The 22,172-nt window shown below is 42.4% G+C and overlaps 2 protein-coding genes across 3 annotated transcripts; both read left to right on the forward strand.

Annotated features, from left to right (window-relative positions):
- Nucleotides 1–1,421: 1,421 nt before the first annotated feature.
- Nucleotides 1,422–11,695, forward strand: MAGOH (mago homolog, exon junction complex subunit). The gene is made up of 5 exons (XM_037827189.1): nucleotides 1,422–1,594; nucleotides 3,779–3,837; nucleotides 5,077–5,187; nucleotides 10,297–10,379; nucleotides 11,456–11,695. The coding sequence occupies exons 1-5, from the start codon at nucleotides 1,507–1,509 to the stop codon at nucleotides 11,553–11,555; spliced, it is 441 nt and encodes a 146-aa protein (XP_037683117.1). The 5' UTR covers nucleotides 1,422–1,506; the 3' UTR covers nucleotides 11,556–11,695.
- Nucleotides 11,696–14,336: 2,641 nt separating this feature from the next.
- On the forward strand, nucleotides 14,337–20,836 carry CZIB (CXXC motif containing zinc binding protein). Of its 2 annotated transcripts, XM_037827195.1 has the most exons (9): nucleotides 14,337–14,439; nucleotides 14,653–14,736; nucleotides 16,322–16,378; nucleotides 16,737–16,818; nucleotides 16,989–17,020; nucleotides 18,390–18,467; nucleotides 18,678–18,726; nucleotides 19,180–19,245; nucleotides 19,802–20,836. In XM_037827195.1, the coding sequence occupies exons 1-8, from the start codon at nucleotides 14,356–14,358 to the stop codon at nucleotides 19,194–19,196; spliced, it is 483 nt and encodes a 160-aa protein (XP_037683123.1). In that variant the 5' UTR covers nucleotides 14,337–14,355; the 3' UTR covers nucleotides 19,197–19,245; nucleotides 19,802–20,836. The 2 variants fall into 2 exon arrangements, with proteins under 2 accessions (XP_037683123.1, XP_037683122.1); XM_037827194.1 differs by lacking the exon at nucleotides 18,678–18,726.
- Nucleotides 20,837–22,172: the final 1,336 nt, after the last annotated feature.

Below are 22,172 nucleotides of genomic sequence, written 5' to 3' on the forward strand. Positions count from 1 at the left end.
AGAGGGCTTTTGTAATCAAAGGACTAAAGAAAGCACCGGACAAGTTCTGAGACATGAACTTTTACTATAGGGCTTACCTACAAGGTGGGAAGTCGAGTCACATTGCCCTGAAATCAGGAGCTTCTCTGAATGGATTCAGGAGCTGCTCTGAATGGCGACGGGTTCAGAGCTCAATGTGAAGATACTCTGCCCTTTGAGGGGAGCGCCGAATAAGCTGGTCTTAAGGGCTTGGGTGGGTGTGTGTGTGTGTGTGGGTGTGTGTGTGTGTGTGTGTGTGTGTGTGTGTGTGTGTGTGTCTTATAATGTAGGGAGGGATTGATCGTAATCAACAGGGAGGGGAGAATTATAGATTATCTTGTAGATAACAGTATCTGTCTCAGGGAGGAGGTAGTTTAGGGTATAGATTACATTTCGCACCTGATTTTACAAGAATAGGTCAAACCTTAACTGACCTAAGTCATGCACACTGCTGTGTGCAGTCTTCAAGGCCCTTGTGGAATGCCCTGGGCCCGGGGTTCCCACAACTACCCCCAAAGAGCAATTACACAGGTAGCATTCTCTAGGGCTGTAGTCTTCAACTCTGATTCACCTGGGAGCTTTACCAAAAAGTACCAATGCCCAGGTCCACCCTTAGAGGATCTGATTTGATTGGTTTGGGGTGGGGCCTGGGCATCAGTATGTTTTCGAGCTCCCCAACGACTCCAATGGGCAGCCAGGGTTGAGAATCAATGTTGGATAAGCAGTGCATAGATGGCCAGGGAGTGGGAGATCAAATATTTAACTTTAACTTACGGCATCTACTGTAGAGACCAGTGAACAAATAACCATTCATGAAAGGTTAGAAAAGGATAAAATGAGGGTAAACCAACTGTGGGGCAAGTTTGTTCCAGGGAAATGGCAATCTCCACAATGGATTCCGGGAAAACGTCACAGAGAACAGTTCTCTTGAATTGGTCTTTAAACAGCAAAGTTAAGTCGAAGTAGATTCTAGACACAAACCACTTTTCGCGATGATCCATTCCTGGGTTCTGTAAGGTGGAAGCCTTTTACCCCATTTTACCGTCTCAGGTCGTGAGACCGTGAGGAGCTTGCCAACTCACACAGGGTCGGCAGTTAGGCCTGGAGGGGGGTGCAGAACTCGGGGTGTTCAGCCCCAGATCTTTAAGAGAATAGTCGAAACCACAGGGCGTAAGTCTAGAGCCCCCATGGAGGATTCCAACAAACTCGGGACGAAAGAAAAACCCGGCAGCGCTTCCGGGTTGGGAGGGGAGGGCGGCCTTGACCCCGCCTCCGGGCGGGTGGGGCGAGGCAGCCTTGCTTCCGCCTCTGGGAGGAAGGGACTCAGCAGTCTTGCTCCCGCTGGTGGGGGGCAAGGAGGGATCCCTTGCTCCCGCGACAGCGTGGCCGTGACGTCACTTTTCCGCGCCGCCCAACGCCAGTGTTGAGCGCCTACAGCTGCGATACTGTTTGCTGTTTAAGTTCAGTCTCGGTTGCATTTTACCAGCCATGGAGAGTGACTTTTACTTGCGTTACTATGTGGGTCACAAAGGCAAGTTCGGCCACGAGTTTCTAGAGTTTGAGTTCCGACCCGATGGTAAGAGCGGTCCGGCGCGGCCGGGAGGGGGTACTAGGCCTGGGGGCGGAGAGTGAGAAGCCCTAGAATGGGAAATGTGCGGTGAATGAGAGGAGGGAGGGACTGAGACCTGTGTAGTGCGGACTTGAAAGGAACGCTCCTGTACTCTCCTGTGACGGTTCCACTGATTCTTTCTATCCATGTGCAGGGGCTTCTGTTAACGTGTTTGACCAGAGTGCTTTCATTCAACAAACACTGAACGCTCACTTTGTGCCTGGCTCTGCTCCACTCTCTGGGGATACAGCAGTGAACAAGTTAGACAAGCTTCCTCTCATAGAATTTATATTCTAGTGCTAGAGACAGATAACAAACAAGCAAAAAAGAAGATTCCAGATTGTGATGAGCATGTCGTTAGAAAAAAAATAAAATGATAGAATAATTGCTGGTTGGGCTCCTTTTAGATAAGGTGGCCATTGGAGTGCTCTCTGAAGAGAAGATATTTAAACTAAGGCCTGAGTGACAAGAATGAACCAGCTTTGTGAAGCTCAGGAGGAAGGGCATTCTGGACAGTAGGAAGTGCCAAGACTGTAGGGAATGAGCTAGGCATGTTTCAGGTGACCACTGTGGCTGAAGAATAGTGAGCTCCCAGAATAGCATGAGGTGATGTTGGATAAGGGTCACACCATGTAGGTCTTTATAGGCCATGGTGAAGAGTTTGGATTTTATTCTAAATGCAGCAGGAAGTAATTGAAAAGTTTTAAGCAATGAAGAAATGTAATCTGTTCTATTTTTGAAAAGAGTATTCTAGCTGTTGGGTGCAGAATGGGCAAAAGTGGAAACAGGACTACTTCTTAGGAGACAGTTACAGTTGTCAAGAGAAAAGCGTTGGTTGGAACTAGGATCACAGAAGTGGAGAGAAAGATTTAGGATACTTTGGAGGCTGAACCATCTGGGACTTCACTGAAAGGATTTGGGGAGTGGGCACTGTGGTGAAAGAAAGAGGAATCAAAGATGGCAAAACTTCCACTAAATGGGAGCACAAAGATGAACCTGACAAGCCCTGATTTTGAGGTAGATAGATTTGTAAGGAAACAATGACAAAATACTGAATTGGGTGCTGTGGTAGAAAGACACAGAAGGGACCCTGGGAGCAGAGAGGAGGCACCTAACCAAGCCTGAAGGTCAGGGAATGCATCCTGAATGAAGTGACTTGAGGGAAGTGGAGTGAGTCTTTAGGAATGTGTAGGAGTTGGTTAGGCAGACAAGAGTCAAGAAGGCATTTTGGACAGGATTAACAGCCAAGAGGTTGAAAACCAGAAACTGCATGAAATGTTTCGGCAGAAACCAAGCAGTTTGATTGACTCCCCAGCTGTGGGAGAGAGGACTTATTGCAGGAGTGAGGCTGGAAAGGTAGGTGGGAACTCAGCTTGGCAGTATGCCGTGCTGAGGAGTTTGGATTTTATCAGGAAGGCTATGGGGAGCCATTGAAAGTATCAAAACATTGGGATAACCTATTCAGATAGGTCTGTTACTGGATCACTTTGGCCACTGAAGGGAGGAGACTTGAAGCAGAGAGACAGTGCAGAGGCTATTGGAATAATTTGGCTCTTTTTACATGTGTGCCCTCTATTCTATGAAGTAGAAAATCATGTCTTCTATTTGCTTTTATCTTCTCCTTCATCCCCCACCATATGCCCAATTTAGCCTGTTTGGATGCACATATAGAGGCTCACCAAGGGCCTGTAAACCAAATGTGTGCAGTTATAAAAGTGCAACATTTCCATTACAGGAATATATCAGTGTTGTACAGTCATATAATAATATATGTAAACAGCATTTTACAGTTTTCAAAATACCTCACTTGAGCCTCAGGAAGCCCTGGGTGCAGGTATTTCATCAATGACTATTCCTGTTTTCACAGAGATGTGATTTGCCCATGATCACAAAAGAACCTGCCTGTGTTCTTTCACCCTAGAGCTGCCTTTTGCAGGAAATATAATTCACTGTCAGCCATATTTTTGGCTGTAATAGCCTAAAGTGAGGAACTAAAAAGACTAGCATTGTTGAAACACTAAAGGTATAAATAGTGAATCTGTTAGACAATTTGAAGGGAAAGTTAGGATACATTTTAAGCAACAAGTGATAGTTGTTGTAGGCTATTTATTTTTAATTGTACATTAAATTTGGGTTTTTTGCTCCTTACAGGGAAATTGAGGTATGCCAACAACAGCAATTACAAAAATGATGTCATGATCAGAAAAGAGGTATGACTGTTCATTCACTACAGTTCAGTCTTTTGCTTTGTGTTATTTTTGCTCTTTCTGGAAGTAATATAGAAAGATAAAGAATTGGGAAGTAGACACATGACTGTAGTCAGATTCTAAATTCCTTCTCAAATATTCCTTTAGTTTATGTTTTCATTCACAATGCTGAATCAATTACTGGTAATCATTGGGCAGATCTTGGTTTGAACCCTGAATCTGTTACTTACTAACCACATGACCTTGGGCAAGTTCTGTGGCTGAACTCACTGCTTCTCAGTTTCTTCATCAGCAAAAACAAGGTTAATAAAATCTACCCACCCCCAGTTCTGATGTAGAATTAAATACATTAAAGTGCTTGGTATATTCCCTGGCACATACACTCAAAAGAGAGAGCTATTGTTGAATTTGCATTTAAATGGGGACAGGGAACATGGGAAAGCAGCTAACATTCATTGAATGCATGTTAGATGCCAGGCATGGTGCTAGATATTTTACATGTAAGATCTTATTTAACCCTGATTGTAAGCTCATGTGATTGGTGGTATATATCACCTTTAGAGATAAGAAAATGAAGACTCAGATATTAACTAAAGGGCTTGTTCAAAGTCACCCTTGCTAGTAAGAGATAGAGCAGGAATTCAAACATGCCTACATCTCTCAAGTTCATGTGCTCCATTCTGTTGTGGTAGCTACAACACGTTTAAGGCTTCCTCAAAGCCACACTTTCCTTTTAACCACTATGTCACATTTGAAAGTGTCTTTACAGACAATATATTTCATACCATTATATTTAATTAGCAATTGCTTTTATGCTTACCCACACAGGTCAGCGTCCTCATATTTTTCTACATGGACTAATATGCAAAAGGTGTTTTAAAAAGTAATGTCTCTGCTCTTCAGAAGCATGTCATGTAGTTAAAAATAACCAGGGTGTGGGACATTCACATGTATTTAGTGATTACCCGGATCTGTTTTTGAGTTCAGGCATGAGTTGGGTGTGTGGGCAGAAGGGAAAGTCATGTGAACAGGATGTGCTAAGGTGGGTAACAACTAGATGGGGGATTGAAATGATCCTGTCCCTCTTCTCCAACATGCTGAGGTCAAGCCTGAACGTCTTCCCACTTACGGTAGTGCCAGAAATAAGTCTCCAGAAGTTGTTGTTTTTATCGTCCATCTTTAGCTGAATCAGGGAACTCCTATGGGATACAACTTAAATTCTGTTTTTTAACTTGCTTTCAGGCTTATGTACATAAAAGTGTAATGGAAGAACTGAAGAGGATAATTGATGACAGTGAAATTACCAAAGAAGATGATGCTTTGTGGCCTCCTCCTGACCGAGTAGGCCGGCAAGTAAGTGTTTAGTGACTCTCCTGTAGTGCAGAAATTTTACAAATGGAAGATGAAGTTACTGCTCTGCATATGACATTGAATCCACTCAGTAGTGTTTGTGTGTGTGTGTTATTGAGACCTGCACAAAGCAGATTACCAGCACATTGGCTTAAGGATGCATTAGTTCTGTAGGGAGGAACAGAGAGAACAGGGGGTGCCGATGACCACACAGAGCCTAGCACTGAATTTCTTCCTCTAATACCCTTCCTCTGCACTCCCTGTCTCAAAGCTTTTGCTGCTTACTAGGTGACTTCTACTTACTTACTAGGTAATTACTTTGGACAAAGCATTGTAGGGATACAAAAATAAATAGAACACAGTTATTTCACCAAGCTAATGGAAAGAAAAATCATGCAAGCAACTAAGCATATATGTTTAAATTTATAGCTTAGTCATTCTAAAGACCATTTCGGTAACTAAAAAAACAAAAACAAATCCACTCATATTTGACTTAATAGAAAAGAATTTCCACCTCAACTGCTGCCATCCTAGTCCAGACTTCTAATTTAATTCCTTGCTTCTCCTCTTGTGCCCATTCTATTTTTCCATTCTGAAGCCAGAGTGATCTTTTAAAAATGTTATGTATTCCATTGATGTAAACTCTCCAGTGGCTTCCCACTGCACTTAAAGTAAAATCCAAGCTCCCACTCCATTTTCTACCACTCACAGTCTCACTGAGTTGAAACCACTCAAGCCTTATGTTCTAGTTTGCTAATGCTGCAGAATGCAAAACACCAGAGATGGATAGGCTTTTATAAAACGGGGGTTTATTTCGCTACACAGTTACAGTCTTAAGGCCACAAAGCGTCCAAGGTAACACCTCAGCAATCGGGTACCTTCACCGGAGGATGGCCAATGGCGTCCAGAAAACCTCTGCTAGGAAGGCAGCTGGCGTCTGCTCCAAAGCTCTGGCCTCAAAATGGCTTTCTCCCAGGACGTTCCTCTCTAGCAAGCTTGCTCCTCTTCAAAACATCACTCACAGCTGCACTCCGTTTCCTCTCTTTTGAGTCAGCTCATTTATATAGCTCCACTGATCAAGGCCCACCCCAAATGGGTGGGGCCACGCCTCCATGGGAACATCTCATCAAAATCATCACCCACAGCTGGGTGGGGCACATTCCAAGCAAATCTAACCAGCAGCAAAATGTCTGCCCCACAAGACTATAAAGACAATGGCATTTGGGGGACACAATACATTCAAATCGGCACACCTTACTTCCATTCTTCATACATACCCAGCCCATTCTTACTTCGGGGACTTTACACATGCCGCATTCTGCCTGGAATTTCTATAGGACTTTACATCTCTACAAGACTGTCTTTATTATTGAGGTCTTCAATGGTTACTTCCTCAGTGATTTCTTCCCTGTCTATTCAATCTAAGAAGTCCCGCCCTTTTGTTTTTTTAAACAAGATCTGTATAATTGTCTTTGTAGCATTTATCATTGCCTAAAAGTGTCTTGTTTGTTTTTCTTTACTTATCTGTCTCCCTCTTCCACCACCACAGACATAAATACACTCAGAAATGCAAGCTCCTTCAGTGTAAGGATTTTGCCTATTGTTTTCATTGCTGTATCTAGTGGCTAAAATAATGCCATTGTATAGTAAAAGTGTAATAATAATTATATGCCAAATTAATATGAAAACCCAAATAACCTCATTCCTTATTAACCTCAAAATGAGGGGCCAATGCTTGAAGAAACTGGAAAAAAAAAATCTCGTCTTCAGTTAACTTTTTAGTTTATGTCCCGGGACCTCAGTAATACCATATATTTGTATTTGCATTATGGTTTATAAAATTTTCAGCTCCATTAATTCATTTGACCATCACAACAGTCCTGTAAAGAGGGCATGTACCTGTACATTAGCAATAACCCATTGGAAAGGGTAATAAAAATAAAATCCCATTCATAACAGCAACAAAAGCTATGAAAAACTTTGGAATAAATTTAACAATACATACAAAACTTAGGGGGAAAGGCTTTACAGGATATAAGAATAGGTTTCATTTTCATGGATGGGAAGACTTGCTATCTTAAAGATGTCAATTTTCTCCAGTATAATTTATAAAGTAATTTCAGTTCAAATCAGAATCCCAACAGGATTTTTCCTAGAATCTGAGTGTTAAATTCTTGGAAGATCAAAGAGCCAAGAGTAGCTAAGATAGTTTTGAGGTGTTCTTGTAAAGCTATAGTCATACAAACTGTAATACTGCCTCAGGAATTGACACTAATCCAGTGGAACAGAATAGAGAGCCCAGAAACACATATATGGGAACTTGGAAAAGTGTATGACAAAGATAGACTTTCAAATTAATGGGAAAGGATGGATTGTTTAATAAATTGTACCAGGACAATTGGCGGTATGCTTATGGAATAATTTTTGTTTGTTTTAGAAAATAAATTTTTTTGTTTTTTGTTTTAGAGAAGTTGTGGGTTTACAGAACAATCATGCATAAAATACAGGATTCCCATACACCACCCCACCACCAGCACCTTGCATTGGCTTGGAACATTTATTCCAACTGATGATAGCACATTTTTATAATTGTTATATTCATTTTGGTCCATGGTTTAATTTAGGGTTCACTGTGATGTAGTGTAATTCCATGGATATTTTAAAAAATTTTTATTCTGTTACCATATATACAACCTAACATTTCCCCTTTAATCACATTCAGATATATATTTCAGTTGCTGTTAATTACATTCACAATGTTGTGCTACCATCACCACCGACTGCCAAAACATTTGCATCATTCCAAATAGGAACTCTGAACAATTTAGGCCTTAACTTACCTTTCCTTATCCTCACCCTGTCCCCTGGTAATGTATATTCTAAAATCTGACTCTATGAGTTTGCTTATTCTAATTGTTTCAAATCAGTGAGATCATATAATATTTGTCCTTCTGTGTCTGGCTGATTTCATTCAATACGATGTCTTCAAGAATCATCCATGTTGTCCCTTGTATCAGGACTTCATTCCTTTTTATGGCTCAATAATATTCCATTATAAGTATATACCTCATTTTATTTATCTCTTCATCGGTTGATGGATACTTGGATTGCTTCCATCTTTTGGCAGTTGTGAATAATGCTGCTTTGAACATCAGTACGCAAAAATCTGTTCAAGCACCTGCTTTCAATTCTTTGGGGAATATACTTGGTAGTGGCATTACAAGGTCACATGGTAGTTCTATACATAGTTTTCTAAGGAACCACCAAACTGTCTTCCACAGCAGCCACACCGTTTTATCTTGTCACCAGCAATGAACAAATGTTCCTATTTCTCTGCATCCTCTCCAACACTTGTTATTTTCCATATGGAATATTTTTAAACTAGATCATCTATATAAATAAATTCCAAATGAACTAAGGACCTAAAGATGAAAAGTAAAACTTTAAAACAAAGAAGAACATATAAGCTATCTTATTTTTCAGTAGAGAAGGAGTTTTTAATTTCTTAAGACACAAAAAATCCAACTCTCAAGGGAAAAGATTGGTAAATTTGACTTCTTTAAATTTAAAACTTATGTTTGACAAAAGACATCAAGATGAAGTTAAAAGATAAGCCAAAAACTAGAAGATATTTGTGAAACATGTAACTGGTAAAGGGTTTATATCTAGAATATATAAAGAACTACAAAGTAATATTAAAAAAACAACCCAATGGCAGAATGTGCAAAGGATATGAATAGACAGTTTACACAATTGGAAAAACAAGTGGCCAATAAACATACGGAAAGAGTTACAACTTCATTTGTAAATTAAAAATTAAGATAATCAGACCCATTCGACTGGCAAAAATTACCATATGCTAAAAATAATGTGAGGAAAAGGGGGATCCACATGCTACAGGTGGAAATAAAATTGGTAGAACCACTTTAGAGAGCAATTTGTAGTATCTAGCAGAATTGAGAGTACCCTACTTCTAGGAATTTTCCTTGAGATGTTTTCACATATGTAGAGAAAGATGCATAAAAAATGTTCTTGCCACATTGTTTATAGTAATAAAAATTGAGAACCAAGTCTGCTTCAGTAGGGAAATGGAGAATCCTCTAAAGCATATTAAAACTATTGAACTCTAGATCTAACGTAACTCAACATGGATAAATCTCAAAAACTATGTTGATTGCAAAAAGCAAAAAGATATAGTATGAACACTTAGATAAAATTTTAAAACCATACTACTAAAAACCTACTGTCAAAATTTGAGTAGAAAAAATACACCCAGACTTCAGGGTAATGATTACTTACCTGTTGGAATGTGGAAAGAGATGAGGATGGGAGCTGGACCCAAACTTTTTATCTGTAATATTTTATTTCTTTATAAAGAAATCTGGTGCAAGTACGACAGAATATTAACATTTTTTAAATCTGGGTGTTGGGAACATTGGTCTCATAGTTTTATCTATTTTCTGTTTGAATGCTTTTCATCATTGAAAAAATAAAAATAAAAAAGAAATGGGACCCAAAAAAGAAAAAAAAAACAAGTAGGGCCCATTAGAAGGGGCAGAGATCTTTGTTTAGTTTGTTTGGTTTTGCTGATATGTCCTAAGCACTGAGAATAATGACCTGGCACACAATAGGGTCCCCCTGTAGATATTTTTTGAAAGTTTATATTACTGTTTAGAAATTGAGTTCCAAGGTCACACAACTGGTGAGTGGCAAAGCCTGGCTTGAACCCCAGGTCTAGAATTCTTTTCTTTGTCCCATGTTGTCAATGTCACTCCATACTGCAGACATTGTTAATAATGAGAACATTGTTAATGTTAGTGAGAACAAAATCCTCTGCAAATTCCTCCATATCTCAGAAATAGTGGAGCCTTGTGGATACAACTTCCTCCAAGACTATGAGCTTCTGAAGAGCTAAAACAGTATTAAATTAATCTCTGTTTCTAGTGTTCAGCACAGTTTATCGGTCAGTGAATCTGTAAAGTGAACTGCCCTCGTTTATGTAGCCATCCCTAGTACAGTTTGGGTGATTTGGCAGATGATGAACCTCTCTCCTGTATGTTTGATGAAAAATCCAAATTGGCTTGGCTTAATTTTTTTTTTTAATATCTCTAGGAACTTGAAATTGTCATTGGAGATGAACACATTTCTTTTACAACATCAAAAATTGGTTCCCTTATTGATGTCAATCAGTCCAAGTAAGTGTGGATGATCCTTAAATCCAGTTGCATCTGTTTTGGAGCAGATTGGTGTGAAATCCTTAACCAAATTGGGTTCATTGTTGGGGGAGACCTGGTGCAAGTGCCTGGCAGAGGCAGGCAATTTTGTCTCCCTTAGAAAGGCACGCCAGGTTATTTTCAAGGACTTGTCACTGTTGTTTTTTGGTATTTCATTCTATCATAACTACTGACAGCTTCTCAGTGACACACACAGAGTAGTGCATAGGAACAGCCAAAGTGGGTAAGAACCTAGACCTAAGAGAAAACAAAACATGCCAAAACAAATGCTCAGGATAAATTGTATAATACCCAGTCTGAACAGCTTTTGGTGTTGGCCATTCAGATTAGCACATCTTAATGACAAACTTTAGCAAAACTTGAAATTTTTTTAGGATCTAAATTTTAAAATTCATGTTGTCAATGGGGACAAATTATTAAGTTGAGGTATGAATCTATGTTACAAAGAATCCTTGGAATTCGTCAACCTCTTTTGTTTTTGTGTTTTGAAGATTTGGAATTAGATAGTGCTCACCTTTAGAAGTATTGGGCATTTAGTTCCTTTGGACAGTCTCCTTGTTCTTAGCCAGTGATTCCATAGTAATCCTCAGCCTCTAGGTCCTGCTTAAAAGTTTCCCTGATTCTGAAAATAATATATGCTTACTATAGAAAATACAGGGAATGTAGAAAAGTAGAAAGGGGGGAAAAGCACCCATAATTGTATCAACTAGACAACCACTATTAGTATCTTGAAGTATTTCTTTCTAGTCTTTTTTTCCTGTGCATTAAAAATACAGTTTAGAAAAAGCACAAAAAATTGATCAATAACTGTGCATTTTCCCACTAAAAACACACCCAAGCATATTTAAATGGCCTCATAGTATTCCATCTTAATATATAGCCTTTGCCTTCTTTTTGGACATTTGGGGTGTTTTCAGTTTTAATGCTGTAAATACTTTTTTGGTGACTATTTGGTACATAAATAATCAGGATTATTAAATGATATTTTCTTCCAGCTTTTCTCAGCTTTTCAAACATTTTTTCCTTTTGTATTTTAGGGATCCTGAAGGCTTACGGGTATTTTATTATCTTGTCCAGGACCTGAAGTGTTTGGTCTTCAGTCTTATTGGATTACATTTCAAGATTAAGCCAATCTAGAGTCAGTATTGTTGTGAACATGAAGACGTGGGGGTAGTTGTTTTTTAATTTTCATTATCAGGAAATTTTTGTGTATATGGGGGTAGTATTTTTTTATAAACTATAAATGATTGTCTTTAATAAATATACGATAAAATTCAGTTTTTATTATTTTATAAAGACCAGAACAAGTGTTAATATTTGAAGGCCATGTGAACTCTTCTCAGTTACTTCTTAATACACTTAACACCTATGTGAAGTATCCCCCCCCCCCAAAAAAAAAGTGAATTACTCAACTCTCTAGATATAACTACCAATTTACAGGGAATAAGAGAATAGAGAAACATGTTAAAAACAATAGGAATGCAATCTGCAATATCTAGCAGAAAATCTACAGGATAAATGACTTGGTTTCTTCAATAGATAATCTGCAAGGGAAATAGAGGGATGGAGTGGGAACCTGTAGATTAAATGAGATTTAAGAGACATGTTAATCTACATTTAGTTCTTATTTGAATCATGTTTTTTTTTTTTAAACTGTAAAATTGACCCTATTAAGGAAATTTGAACACTGGATATTTGATGATAATGAAGAATTGTTAATTTTTTAGGTGTGAAATGGTATTGTGGTTGTTTTTGTTTTTTATAATCATCTGTTAGAGATAAATCCATAGCACTTTCATGGGGGAGGGGCTTTTGGTTTTATACAGTATAACAGTAAGGTATAAAATGCTTGGTCTCAGAAAAGTTTTCCAATAATTCATTTTTTTAAAGATATTTTTCTTTATTAAAAGAAGTTATGGGTTTACAGGATAATCATGCATAAAATACAGGATTCCCATACATCACCCCACCACCAACACCTTCCATTGCTGTGGATCAAATAATCTATTTTTAAAATCAGACAATAATCCATTTTTAAAATCAGAATACCAATGTTCCAAGAATTGAGACCAAATTGGTACATATATGTTAGAAAATTCCACTCCTTTCCAAACAGCACATTACACAAGCCTTTTGTGGAAAACTTCCTAGTGGCCAGAATAACACTCTGCAGCCACTGCATCTTGCCCTAAACCACCCTTCCCCAGCTATCCACATTCCAATCTTTAAAAGGACACTAAAATTCACTACTCACTTCTCCGTTGGCTCAATGCCATTCCTTCTCAGTTCCCACCCTGACAGACCCCCGAGTCCAGTCATCAAACCATCAGCTAAACCCCTGTCCTTGACCAACTGACCACCCCCGAAAGCAAAGCACATATACAGCTCTCCCATTGCCTCTAGCTAGCTGAAGCTTTATTTCAGACACCGCCATGCTGGTGGCGCTTTTCTTCCCGACCCCCACCGTGCTGCTGCTCGAATAAAACTTTCCTGCCTGAAAATCAACTAGTCTCCGTGCCCTCTATGACTGTGCACCCCCCAAAATTTCTAACAATATAGTATTGAGATTTTGTTCATCAGGTAGATATGTAGTAACTCCTTTTTTGCTGCTAAATTGCATAGCTTCATTAGGCAAATTGCTGGCTGAAGACTTTCTTGAGTAGCAGCATCCTGAAAGGAACTGGACCTTGGTAAGCCATCCTGCCCTACTGCCTCATTTAACTGAGGGAAAGTATCAACCTAAGTTCTTGCCTGTCAAGATGGGCCAACATGGGACAAGCACCAAATCTGACTCCTAGGCCAGTACTTTATTCCACTGCACTTCACATGGGACAAGTTAGGGGCAGAGGTGGGAGCTGAGATCTCCTGATTCCAAAGCCAGGGCACTTCCAGCTATAGAAGAGTACTTGGGCCAAAGAGGCAAGTTGGTAGTAAAATAAACATCAAAAATAAGTAACTCCCACAAGCAAAGGCCATCTGCAGGAGCACTCTGGAAATTGCAGTCTGAGAGCAAGGTCTTGATAGTAACTGGTCCTATCCTCCTTTCCTTACAATTTTCTGTACCCCTGAACTATTTCCACCCATTCTCTTAATCCCCTTCACTAGATTAAGAAGATAGATGTCTCTGCTACTGACATGCTAGACAAGGCCATGGGCTCCCGTCACAATTCCCCAAAATAGTGTCAAGAAAACTAAACATTTGCATTAAATTGCTGTTTTATCTTCTCCATTTGGTTTCTTTTACACCCTGGATCAATAAACTAGTGTTTATTTTCACACGGAAAAAAACTTGTCACTCCACATTTTAAAGAAATGCCAATAAGGACCTCAGAAAAATTTTTAACATTTTCAAAGGGGCTTGCTGACACCCCCAGCTCCTGATCTCAAATGTTCCCTGAACAAGAAGACAGGTAAAACAAGGTTTAATAAATGAATAATGGAAGGATAAACCAGGTGGGAGCCCAGAGAAGGGCCAGCTTGAGGGAGTGTCTATCCGTAGGGACCACAAATAAGGACGTGGACATCGGGGAACCTAGAAACCAGGTCTTGCGAGGGGAGAGGAAGAAGCAGTTTTAGAAAAGAGGCCTCATCCCCAAATCTGTGGGGCTGTTCCTGGACAGGCAACCGACGTAATCTGAGAAGGCTCAGAGTAGACAGAAATCCAGTGCCGGCCTGGGTGTGGGAAGGCGGAGCAGTCAGGAAAGTGACCCGAAAAGGCAGTAGGAAGCCTTGGCAAAGGGCAGGGATGTCTTGTTCGCTGCGATATTACTCATACTAGGTCACTGCGGGCACAAAATCGGCGTTCAACAGATATCTGTGGAATTACCGATTTATGGAGGCACACTTCCCTCCCCAACTCACCGACTCTCGAGAGCCGGATGAAAAACACAAGGAGCGGCTTCCCCACCCGACGCACGCTCGAAGCCCCGCCCCGAGGATGTGCAAGCAGTGGCTGCCTTTTACGACGGGCCGGAAAGCGGCGGCCGCAGCTAGCGCCGGACTGAAGCAAGCCACTATGGGGGTGAGGAGGAGGCAGGGAGGGTTGGCAGCAAAGAGGTGGGGGGCGGGAGCTCGCGCCAGAAGGGAATGAGGGCCTTGGGCTTGGCACTGAAAAAGAGCGGGAAGGCAGAGCTCGTGCCGGCAGGGCCCGAGCTGAGCAAGGAGTTGGGGTGGGTGTGGGGCTGCGCCGGCGCGGCTCACGCAGCCGCTCTGGACCTCTCTCTCTCTCTCTCAGAAAATCGCGCTGCAGCTCAAAGCTGTGCTGGAGAACGTCACCAGCCTCCGGCCTGTGGGCGAGGACTTCCGGTGGTACCTGAAGGTGAGGCTGCAGGGGCGGGGTCTCCGGACGGAGGGAAAGGAGGGGCGATACCACGGAAGGGGTGGGACGTCAAGGGGTCGCAACCCTTGGAAAGGCTCAGTCCAGGGAGTTGAAGTTTCTGGTGATCTCGGTGTTGAACAGGACAGGATGAAAAATATTTAACCAGATACCTTAAATTGCCATACAAAAATTAAATGGTGTATTTGATTTCTAAATTTTTACTGATTAATACTTAGTTGGCGGTGTCTTAGAACCTCCTTATGTAATTTTTCCTTCACTAAATATCTCGTGGTGTGTAAACAGACACGAAACAAAATGCTTCTTGAAGGGACCTTGTGATTATTTAGTAAGGTGAATAATTTAACCTGTTTTATTTGTTTTGAAATAGTAAATTTTGTGCAGGGCTCAACCCTTACATTCCCGCCCCACCCTGGTCAACATGGTGCCCAACTGGCATGGCCCACCTCTTACCCAAGCAGTTTGAGGCCGTTTGCTCACCCAGATCTCAGAGCTTCTGCTCAGTTGCTTCAAGTCTAAATCCCAGCATCCTTCAGTACCAGCTGTGCCGGTTTGAGTGTATTGTGTCCCCCAAATGCCATTATCTTTGTGGTCTTGTGTGGGGCAGACGTTTTTGGTGCTGGTTAGATTTGCTTGGAATGTGCCCCACTCAGCTTTGGGTAATGATCATTTTGATGAGATGTTCCCATGGAGGCGTGGCCCCACCCATTCGGAGTGGGCCTTGATCAGTGGAGCTATATAAATGAGCTGACTCAGAGAGTGCAGCTGGGAGTGATGTTTTGAAGAGAAGCAAGCTTGCTAGAAAGGAACGTCCTGGGAGAAAGCCGCTTTGAGGCCGGAGCTTTGGAGCAGACGCCAGCTGCCTTCCTAGCTAACAGAGGTTTTCCGTACACCACTGGCCGTCCTCCGGTGAAGGTACCCGATTGCTGAGGTGTTGCCTTGGATGCTTTGTGGCCTTAAGACTGTAACTGTGTAGTGAAATAAACCCCCATTTTATAAAAGCCTGTCCATCTCTGGTGTTTTGCATTCTGCAGCATTAGCAATCTAGAACACCAGCAAAAACCCTGTCTCCAGGAAGCCTTCACGGACCATCTTTATTTCCAAATATTTTGAAGCCTGAGTGCTAGGGCTTATTTGTGGAGTAAATGTTCTTTGGCCTCAAGAACCACACAGCCTAGTGAAGGAGACAGAGAAATAGAGTAACAGCAAAATGATAAATACTTAGAACAGGACCCACAGGGCCTGTGGGACACAGAGGAAACGCCTAACCCAGCACAGTGGGCGGGGTCCCCTTGAGGCCGTTTCTGTCCCACATGAGACTTGAAGCCCAAACCAGGCTGGACATCCTCTTGGAGGAGGGCAGTCATGCCAGCGTGAAGAACAGCCTAACCTGTTTTCCCAAAGGAAGTTCGGTTATATCCTTGTTGGGGCTGGTTGTAAGGATGAGGTGAGCCTGCCTACAGGAAGGTAGGTTGTTAGCCTGCCCATCTCACAGTGTTCTTATCCTTCTCTCATTCTCTGTCCAACTGAGCCAGCTCCTTTACTAACACTCTTTTTTACCCCAAAGATGAAATGCGGCAATTGCGGAGAGATTTCAGAGAAGTGGCAATACATCCGGCTGATGGTAACTGCCCCCTCCACCACACACATACACGCACACACCTCCTCCTGGGAAGAATTTGGGGAACCTCTACCACCAATTTCTCTGGTCCTCTGGATCCTGCTTTTTGTGGCTTTGGGAAAACCGGCATCAGTGTGAAGCAGGGGAGAACAACAGGCACCTTTGGGATATGAGATAGAATTCAAAATCAAGGGGAAGCCCTTTCCTCAGTCTCAAGAAGCCTCCCCAGGATTCTTGGCCTAGCAAGACCCTCTCAGGGTCTTGGTGTCTTCCCCTGGACACTAAGTAGTGGGACTGGATCTCCTCAGAACCCTTGCTTCTGTTTGATGTATGACTAGAGGTTCTGTTTGCTCCTTGCCAGGACAGTGTGGCACTGAAGGGAGGCCGTGGCAGTGCCTCCATGATCCAGAAGTGCAAGCTGTGCGCACGGGAAAATTCCATCGGTAGGTCAGGCCACGAACACCAAGCTCTGCCAGGCTGGCCTACAGCTTCTTGGTACCAGACTAAATGCAAGCTCATGCTACCTGTAGGTGAACCCAGACATGAGGTGCTGTCGCCTGTGGGACCAGGGTATGAACTCAACCCAACTTAGTCTCTTCTTTTGATTTTTCAGAGATTTTGAGCAGCACCATCAAATCTTACAATGTAAGTTTCCTGCTGTAGTACAAGCATGGTGGGATTAAATCTAACTGGGAGCTAGGAAGCCTTGGTCCTAGAGTTATAACTGCCTCAGAGCAACTTGCCACTGTTTCATATTCATTCACTCACTTATTCATTCATTCTTTCACTCACTCACTCAGTCATTGCTCATTCACTCATATCAGTCATTTACTCATCATATACTGATAAATGCTTGGACACTCTATTACAACAGTTTATTGCAGTACCTTCTTGTAAGTGCTAGGCTTTGAGCTTGGGGGCCTCTGACCCAGCCTGGCTGCTCAGTTTCCAAGGCTGAGAACACTTACTTTGTCTATATCTTAAGGAACTGATGAGCCTTTTCTGAAACTGTGGGTGGGACAGCCCTTTGAATGGAGCAATAGAGTAGATCCCACTCTTGATATTGTTCCCATCATGAGATAGTTATACATTACTGCATGACAAATTAGCCCAGTGGTGAGGGAGGAGTATGTGTGCTGGGTCTGTCTATTTAAAGAAGGGCATATATTTGTATATATCCATTCCTTATTTGGTATTTATTAAAATGTTTGTACTTTGCCAAATTGTCAGCTCTGTCCTGAAGTTAAAGAAAGAAGTTAAATGAGACTCATGCTCAAGAAAAACGTAATCTAGTGGAAGGGACAGACCAGCAAACAAAAAAACAAACCAGGGCCTGGCAGAGAAGTGCCTCACCAGTGCCAAGCATGTGGTTGGGTGCGGGGGATGATTTTACTGTGAGAGAATGAGAGTGAATGTGGGTGTGGCACTTGGGGTCTTTGAGTCCATGCATCAGGTTGGGAAGAATTTCCTGCCCACTTCACACACATATCCTGAATTCAAGGCATTAAAGCACCCCCTACTTTCACATTGTGGCAGATGGTTAGCAAAAGGCTGTGGCTAAGTGTACTGGGACCATTTGGATAATCTAGAGATTCATATCTTAATATTCTTGTTTGTGTTTTTGGTATTAATTATTTTATCTGCCATTTATTGAACATAGCATCAGGTGCTGTGCTAGATACTCTATACATTTTACTTCAAGTTCTCACAATAAACTGGTAGAGGTTTCCTCAGCTCCATTTGACAGTTGAGGAATCTTAGGCCCAGAGTGGAAACGAGGCATCTCTCAGATCCTGGCAGGCTGACCCCAGAGTCCACATCTGTTCTGCAGTATCCATGTGCACAGAAGGCCTCTTGGGGAGCAAGTACACTTACGGAAGGGGTTGAGCTGTTCCCAGGCCCCATTCTGGGCTCACAGGGGCAGTAAGGGTTCACTTGGCAGGAAAGGCAGGTGCCATGGGGTCATGCTGTGAACCCAGCTGGACCCTTTCTCCTCAACACACTTCCCTTCCAGGCTGAAGACAGTGAGAAGTTCAAGACGATAGTAGAGTTTGAGTGCCGGGGCCTTGAGCCAGTTGATTTCCAGCCCCAGGTATGTATGTCTTCCTGGGGAACCTGCATCTCTGATGAGGGGATGTAGGAAATGACAGCAGAACTTTGATTCTTATTTATACCATGGGCTAGGAATTTTCCTTTCTAAAAATATCTGTCATTTATTAAGTACCTGCTATATGGTGGGCACTTTTGTGACCTCATTTAAGCCTCACAGTAACCCTATGAAGTTGTTCTTCCTATTTTTCAGATGAGGGGGAAAAAAACTCAACAATGTTGCAACTTTTCCAGATCACACAGTAAGCAATGGAGCCATAATTTGAACCCAGGAAATCTGACTGCAGAGTCAGTACTTGTCCCATTTTATTTGTGTAGTGTTTTTATCTCACCTAATCTGTGACGTAGGCAGAAGAGATAGTATTGTTCTTCCCATTTCACAAATTAAAAAAAAGTTTACAGAGGGAAGTGACATGTTCAGGGTCTTCAGCAAATCAGGAGTAGTGGAAGGTATGCCCCTCACCTCCTGCCTTCTGGTCCAGGGCTCTAACTTAGAGAAATCATCTTAGTCCTGAGGCAGCTGCCAGGCCTTGGAAGCTCAGCAGTTATTCCAAAACAACTGCCCACACTGCATCTCTGTCTTCCCATCCCAAAGGTAGTGTGAGAAGAGGCAGCTCCCTGGCCAGCCCTCATGTGCCAGCCCAGTGTGTCCTTTCCCTCCGACTGATCACTGCATTCCTGTCTGTCATCTGCAGGCTGGGTTTGCTGCTGAGGGTGTGGAGTCAGGGACAGTCTTCAGTGACATTAATCTGCAGGAGAAGGTATGGGACTTGGGGTCTTACCGTGTGCCATAGGGCACTTGGTGGGAATTATCCTTTTGGTGTGCCAGGCTCATCGATGGGAAACCAACTCTTGGAGTCTGCTGGGCACAGACATTGCTGGACATAGTACTGCTTTGTAGTTAAGGAAGACTTGCACTCAGGCCTCAAAGAAGGGAAAGACAAAAACTTCAATTTGCTTAGTACCTAATAATAACAGTAGCTGGCATTTATTGTACTCTTTTGTGTGTCAGGCACTATGCTAAGTGCTTTTGCAGGCATTATCTCATTTGATTCTTTCAACATTCAACATGATATCTATGTTTATCCCTTTTTTATAGAGGACAAAAGTGAGGCTCAGAGAAATTAAGGGACTTGCCCAGAGTCATAAAGCTGAAAGAGCTGGAGTTCATACCTGAGCTTTCTGTCTGTGTTCAGGATCATACATGTTCATGAATATCCCAGTCAGAGCCTGAACTGGGCCTTTTGAGTACCACTTCTCCATTCTCCACTGTCTCAGCCTGCTTCATGAGGCTAACACTGCCATTTTATTTCACAGGACTGGACTGACTATGATGAAAAGGCTCAGGAGTCTGTGGGAATCTATGAAGTCACACACCAGTTTGTGAAGTGCTGAGTCCTCTTCTTGTACACTTGGTTTTAAGAACTGAAAACAAAGTGCCCCAAATAACAAGAATCCACTGAAGGCCGGTCCCGTTGTTGCTTTTCTCCTGGCAGCTGTCTCAAGCCCTCATAGTCTTGCATGCTAGGCTCTGTCACAGCTTCCAAAACCCCGCCAATAAAGCCCCTGTTCGTGCTGCGCTGGTGCATGAAGGTAGAGTTCAGCAGCAACCACTCCCTCCATAAATAAGAATTCACATGAGAAATCTGATTGCTTCCTGACACCTTCCCACAGTTAAAAAATCCTGCACCTGATCCATTTTCCAAAATATGCAATACCACTTGTCAGGGCTTTGCAGCTTCGGGAGAGTAGCAGGTCAACCTGGAGGGCCCAGAGGTATTGAGGGCAATGGCACAGAGGGCAGCTGAGCCAGGACTCTGCATTCACCAGCTTGGCTTTTAGGTAAACCCAGACATGTCTGTTAGCTGGTGTCACATTCCAGGCAGGGCCAAAAGGGAGTTTAGAAGTCAGCAGTCTAGTCCTGGCATGAATCTTCAAAATTCCTGCCAGATGGTCATCTGATCTCTGCTCACTTAGTGGGCTGGGCAGTCCCTTCCCATCAGGGCAGCCAGTATGAAAGTTCTTCCTTATGTGAAGTCAGCCTGTTGCTCCCTGTAGCTCCTCCTGCTGGTCTGGTTTGTCGCACTGTGGCCACACTTACGTGTACTTCACCTGTCCCCAGACAGTCCTGTAGAGATGTGAAGACAGCAAGTAAGGCCCTCTAAATCTTACGAGCCTGGTTCTCTGGGTCTGAAGGTTGCCTAGACAGTGAACAGAGCTGGGTTATGTATGGGGTATCCATGCCTACACGCTGGTGAGCCCACCATTTGAAAAACCTGTTATCAGGGATCTTAATACTTCCTTGGTCTGTTAGAGCCCTGAATCCTTTGGAAATAAAAATTAGTATCTTCATTTTCTGAGTGGCCCACTGGGATAGGGTCTGTTTACTCCCAGGCTGGGTGTGTGGCTCCAGGAAGGGGATCCTTGGTCCAGGGGTGGTGAGAGGTCCCTACCTTGTCCCTCCTCCAGTCTGGCAACCCCATGGTGTCCTGTATATCCCTTGTGTTCCTGGCCCCATGGGCCTGCTCTTTTCTGCCCCTGCTTCAGCCCTCTCAGCCAGGAGGTCTCCCAGCACCCTGCCTAGCATGGAAGCAGGTAACTGCATTAGGGTCAGGAGCTGCAGTGATTTATTTTACAAAATTGACTTTCCTGATGGGGAGGCCAGCTGGTTTAAGAGCTAGGTACTAGAAGCCTAGAGATGCAGGAGGCTAGTAGGAAGACCATTGAACAAGGAATCAGGAGATCTGATCCTGGTCCTAGTACTTACTAGTTCAGTGACCTTGATTAAGCCCTTGAACCTACCCAGATATCATTTTCTGTATTAAAATGGGAGAAAAAAATTCTGCTCACTTCAGAGTTGAGGGGATCAAATCAACTGATGCCCAGGGAAGAAGAGCTTTTCAAGTGGTAGAGTTCTGCACAAATGTGCAAGACTCATGTGTGAGCCCCACTGGGTTGAGGCTTACTGGTTGTCTTTGCCATCCTAGCTTCGTATTCTAGAACCTTTCACAGCATGAATCGAAGACAAGAAGGAAGGGTGGAGAGAATTGTAAATAGGAATGCTGAGTACTGAGACAGGCTAGTAGAAGAAGCCCTCTCACACCAAGCTATATTCACCCAGAATATACACTTTAAGTAATTTTTCAATCCTGCAAGATCCAATAGAGGCTTTGGTCTAAAGAGCTAATGTTATGGGGAATTCACTATTCATGTGGGGTCAGCACTTCAATAAGGAACTGAACAGCAGTGGCAGACGCATTGCAGAGCAGTTAAGAATAGGGATTATGCTCCAACTATACCAGGTGATTTACCTATGTTGTAATAGTTAACTGTCGTAACATCCCCATGCTAGGGAATTATCCTCATTTTATGTATTCTTGATTATGTTTCATAAATAAGAGCAGCATTGTTTATAATGCAGTGGACCTGGAAGCTGCTGGGTATTCATTAGATGATTAGTGAGAGAAAGAAAGGATAGATGGAGTCAACCTAAGAAGATGTTCTGGTATGTTTATATAGATTGTAAGGAGGATTAAGTGAGATAATGCACTGAAAGTGCTTTATGACTGATGCATGGTAAAGGCTTCATGTTGGTGATTATTATTTCTGTGTTGTTATATGGGTACTCTACCTGAAAAAACAGGACAGCAAGATAGGTGTAAAGAGCTCTGGAAATGGAATCACAATA

The sequence above is a fragment of the Choloepus didactylus genome, chromosome 2, assembly GCF_015220235.1.
Source record: "Choloepus didactylus isolate mChoDid1 chromosome 2, mChoDid1.pri, whole genome shotgun sequence".
NCBI classification, from domain to species: domain Eukaryota; kingdom Metazoa; phylum Chordata; class Mammalia; order Pilosa; family Megalonychidae; genus Choloepus; species Choloepus didactylus.

Excerpts from the sequence above, each read along its gene's own strand:
- MAGOH (XM_037827189.1), top strand. The coding sequence starts at position 1,507 with ATGGAGAGTGACTTTTACTTGCGTTACTATGTGGGTCACAAAGGCAAG. Across the intron at positions 5,188-10,296 it reads CTGACCGAGTAGGCCGGCAA|GAACTTGAAATTGTCATTGG; the intron begins GTAAGTGTTTAG and ends TAATATCTCTAG. Across the intron at positions 10,380-11,455 it reads ATTGATGTCAATCAGTCCAA|GGATCCTGAAGGCTTACGGG; the intron begins GTAAGTGTGGAT and ends TTTGTATTTTAG.
- CZIB (XM_037827194.1), top strand. The coding sequence starts at position 14,356 with ATGTGCAAGCAGTGGCTGCCTTTTACGACGGGCCGGAAAGCGGCGGCC. Across the intron at positions 14,440-14,652 it reads TGAAGCAAGCCACTATGGGG|AAAATCGCGCTGCAGCTCAA; the intron begins GTGAGGAGGAGG and ends TCTCTCTCTCAG. Across the intron at positions 18,468-19,179 it reads CAGTTGATTTCCAGCCCCAG|GCTGGGTTTGCTGCTGAGGG; the intron begins GTATGTATGTCT and ends TGTCATCTGCAG.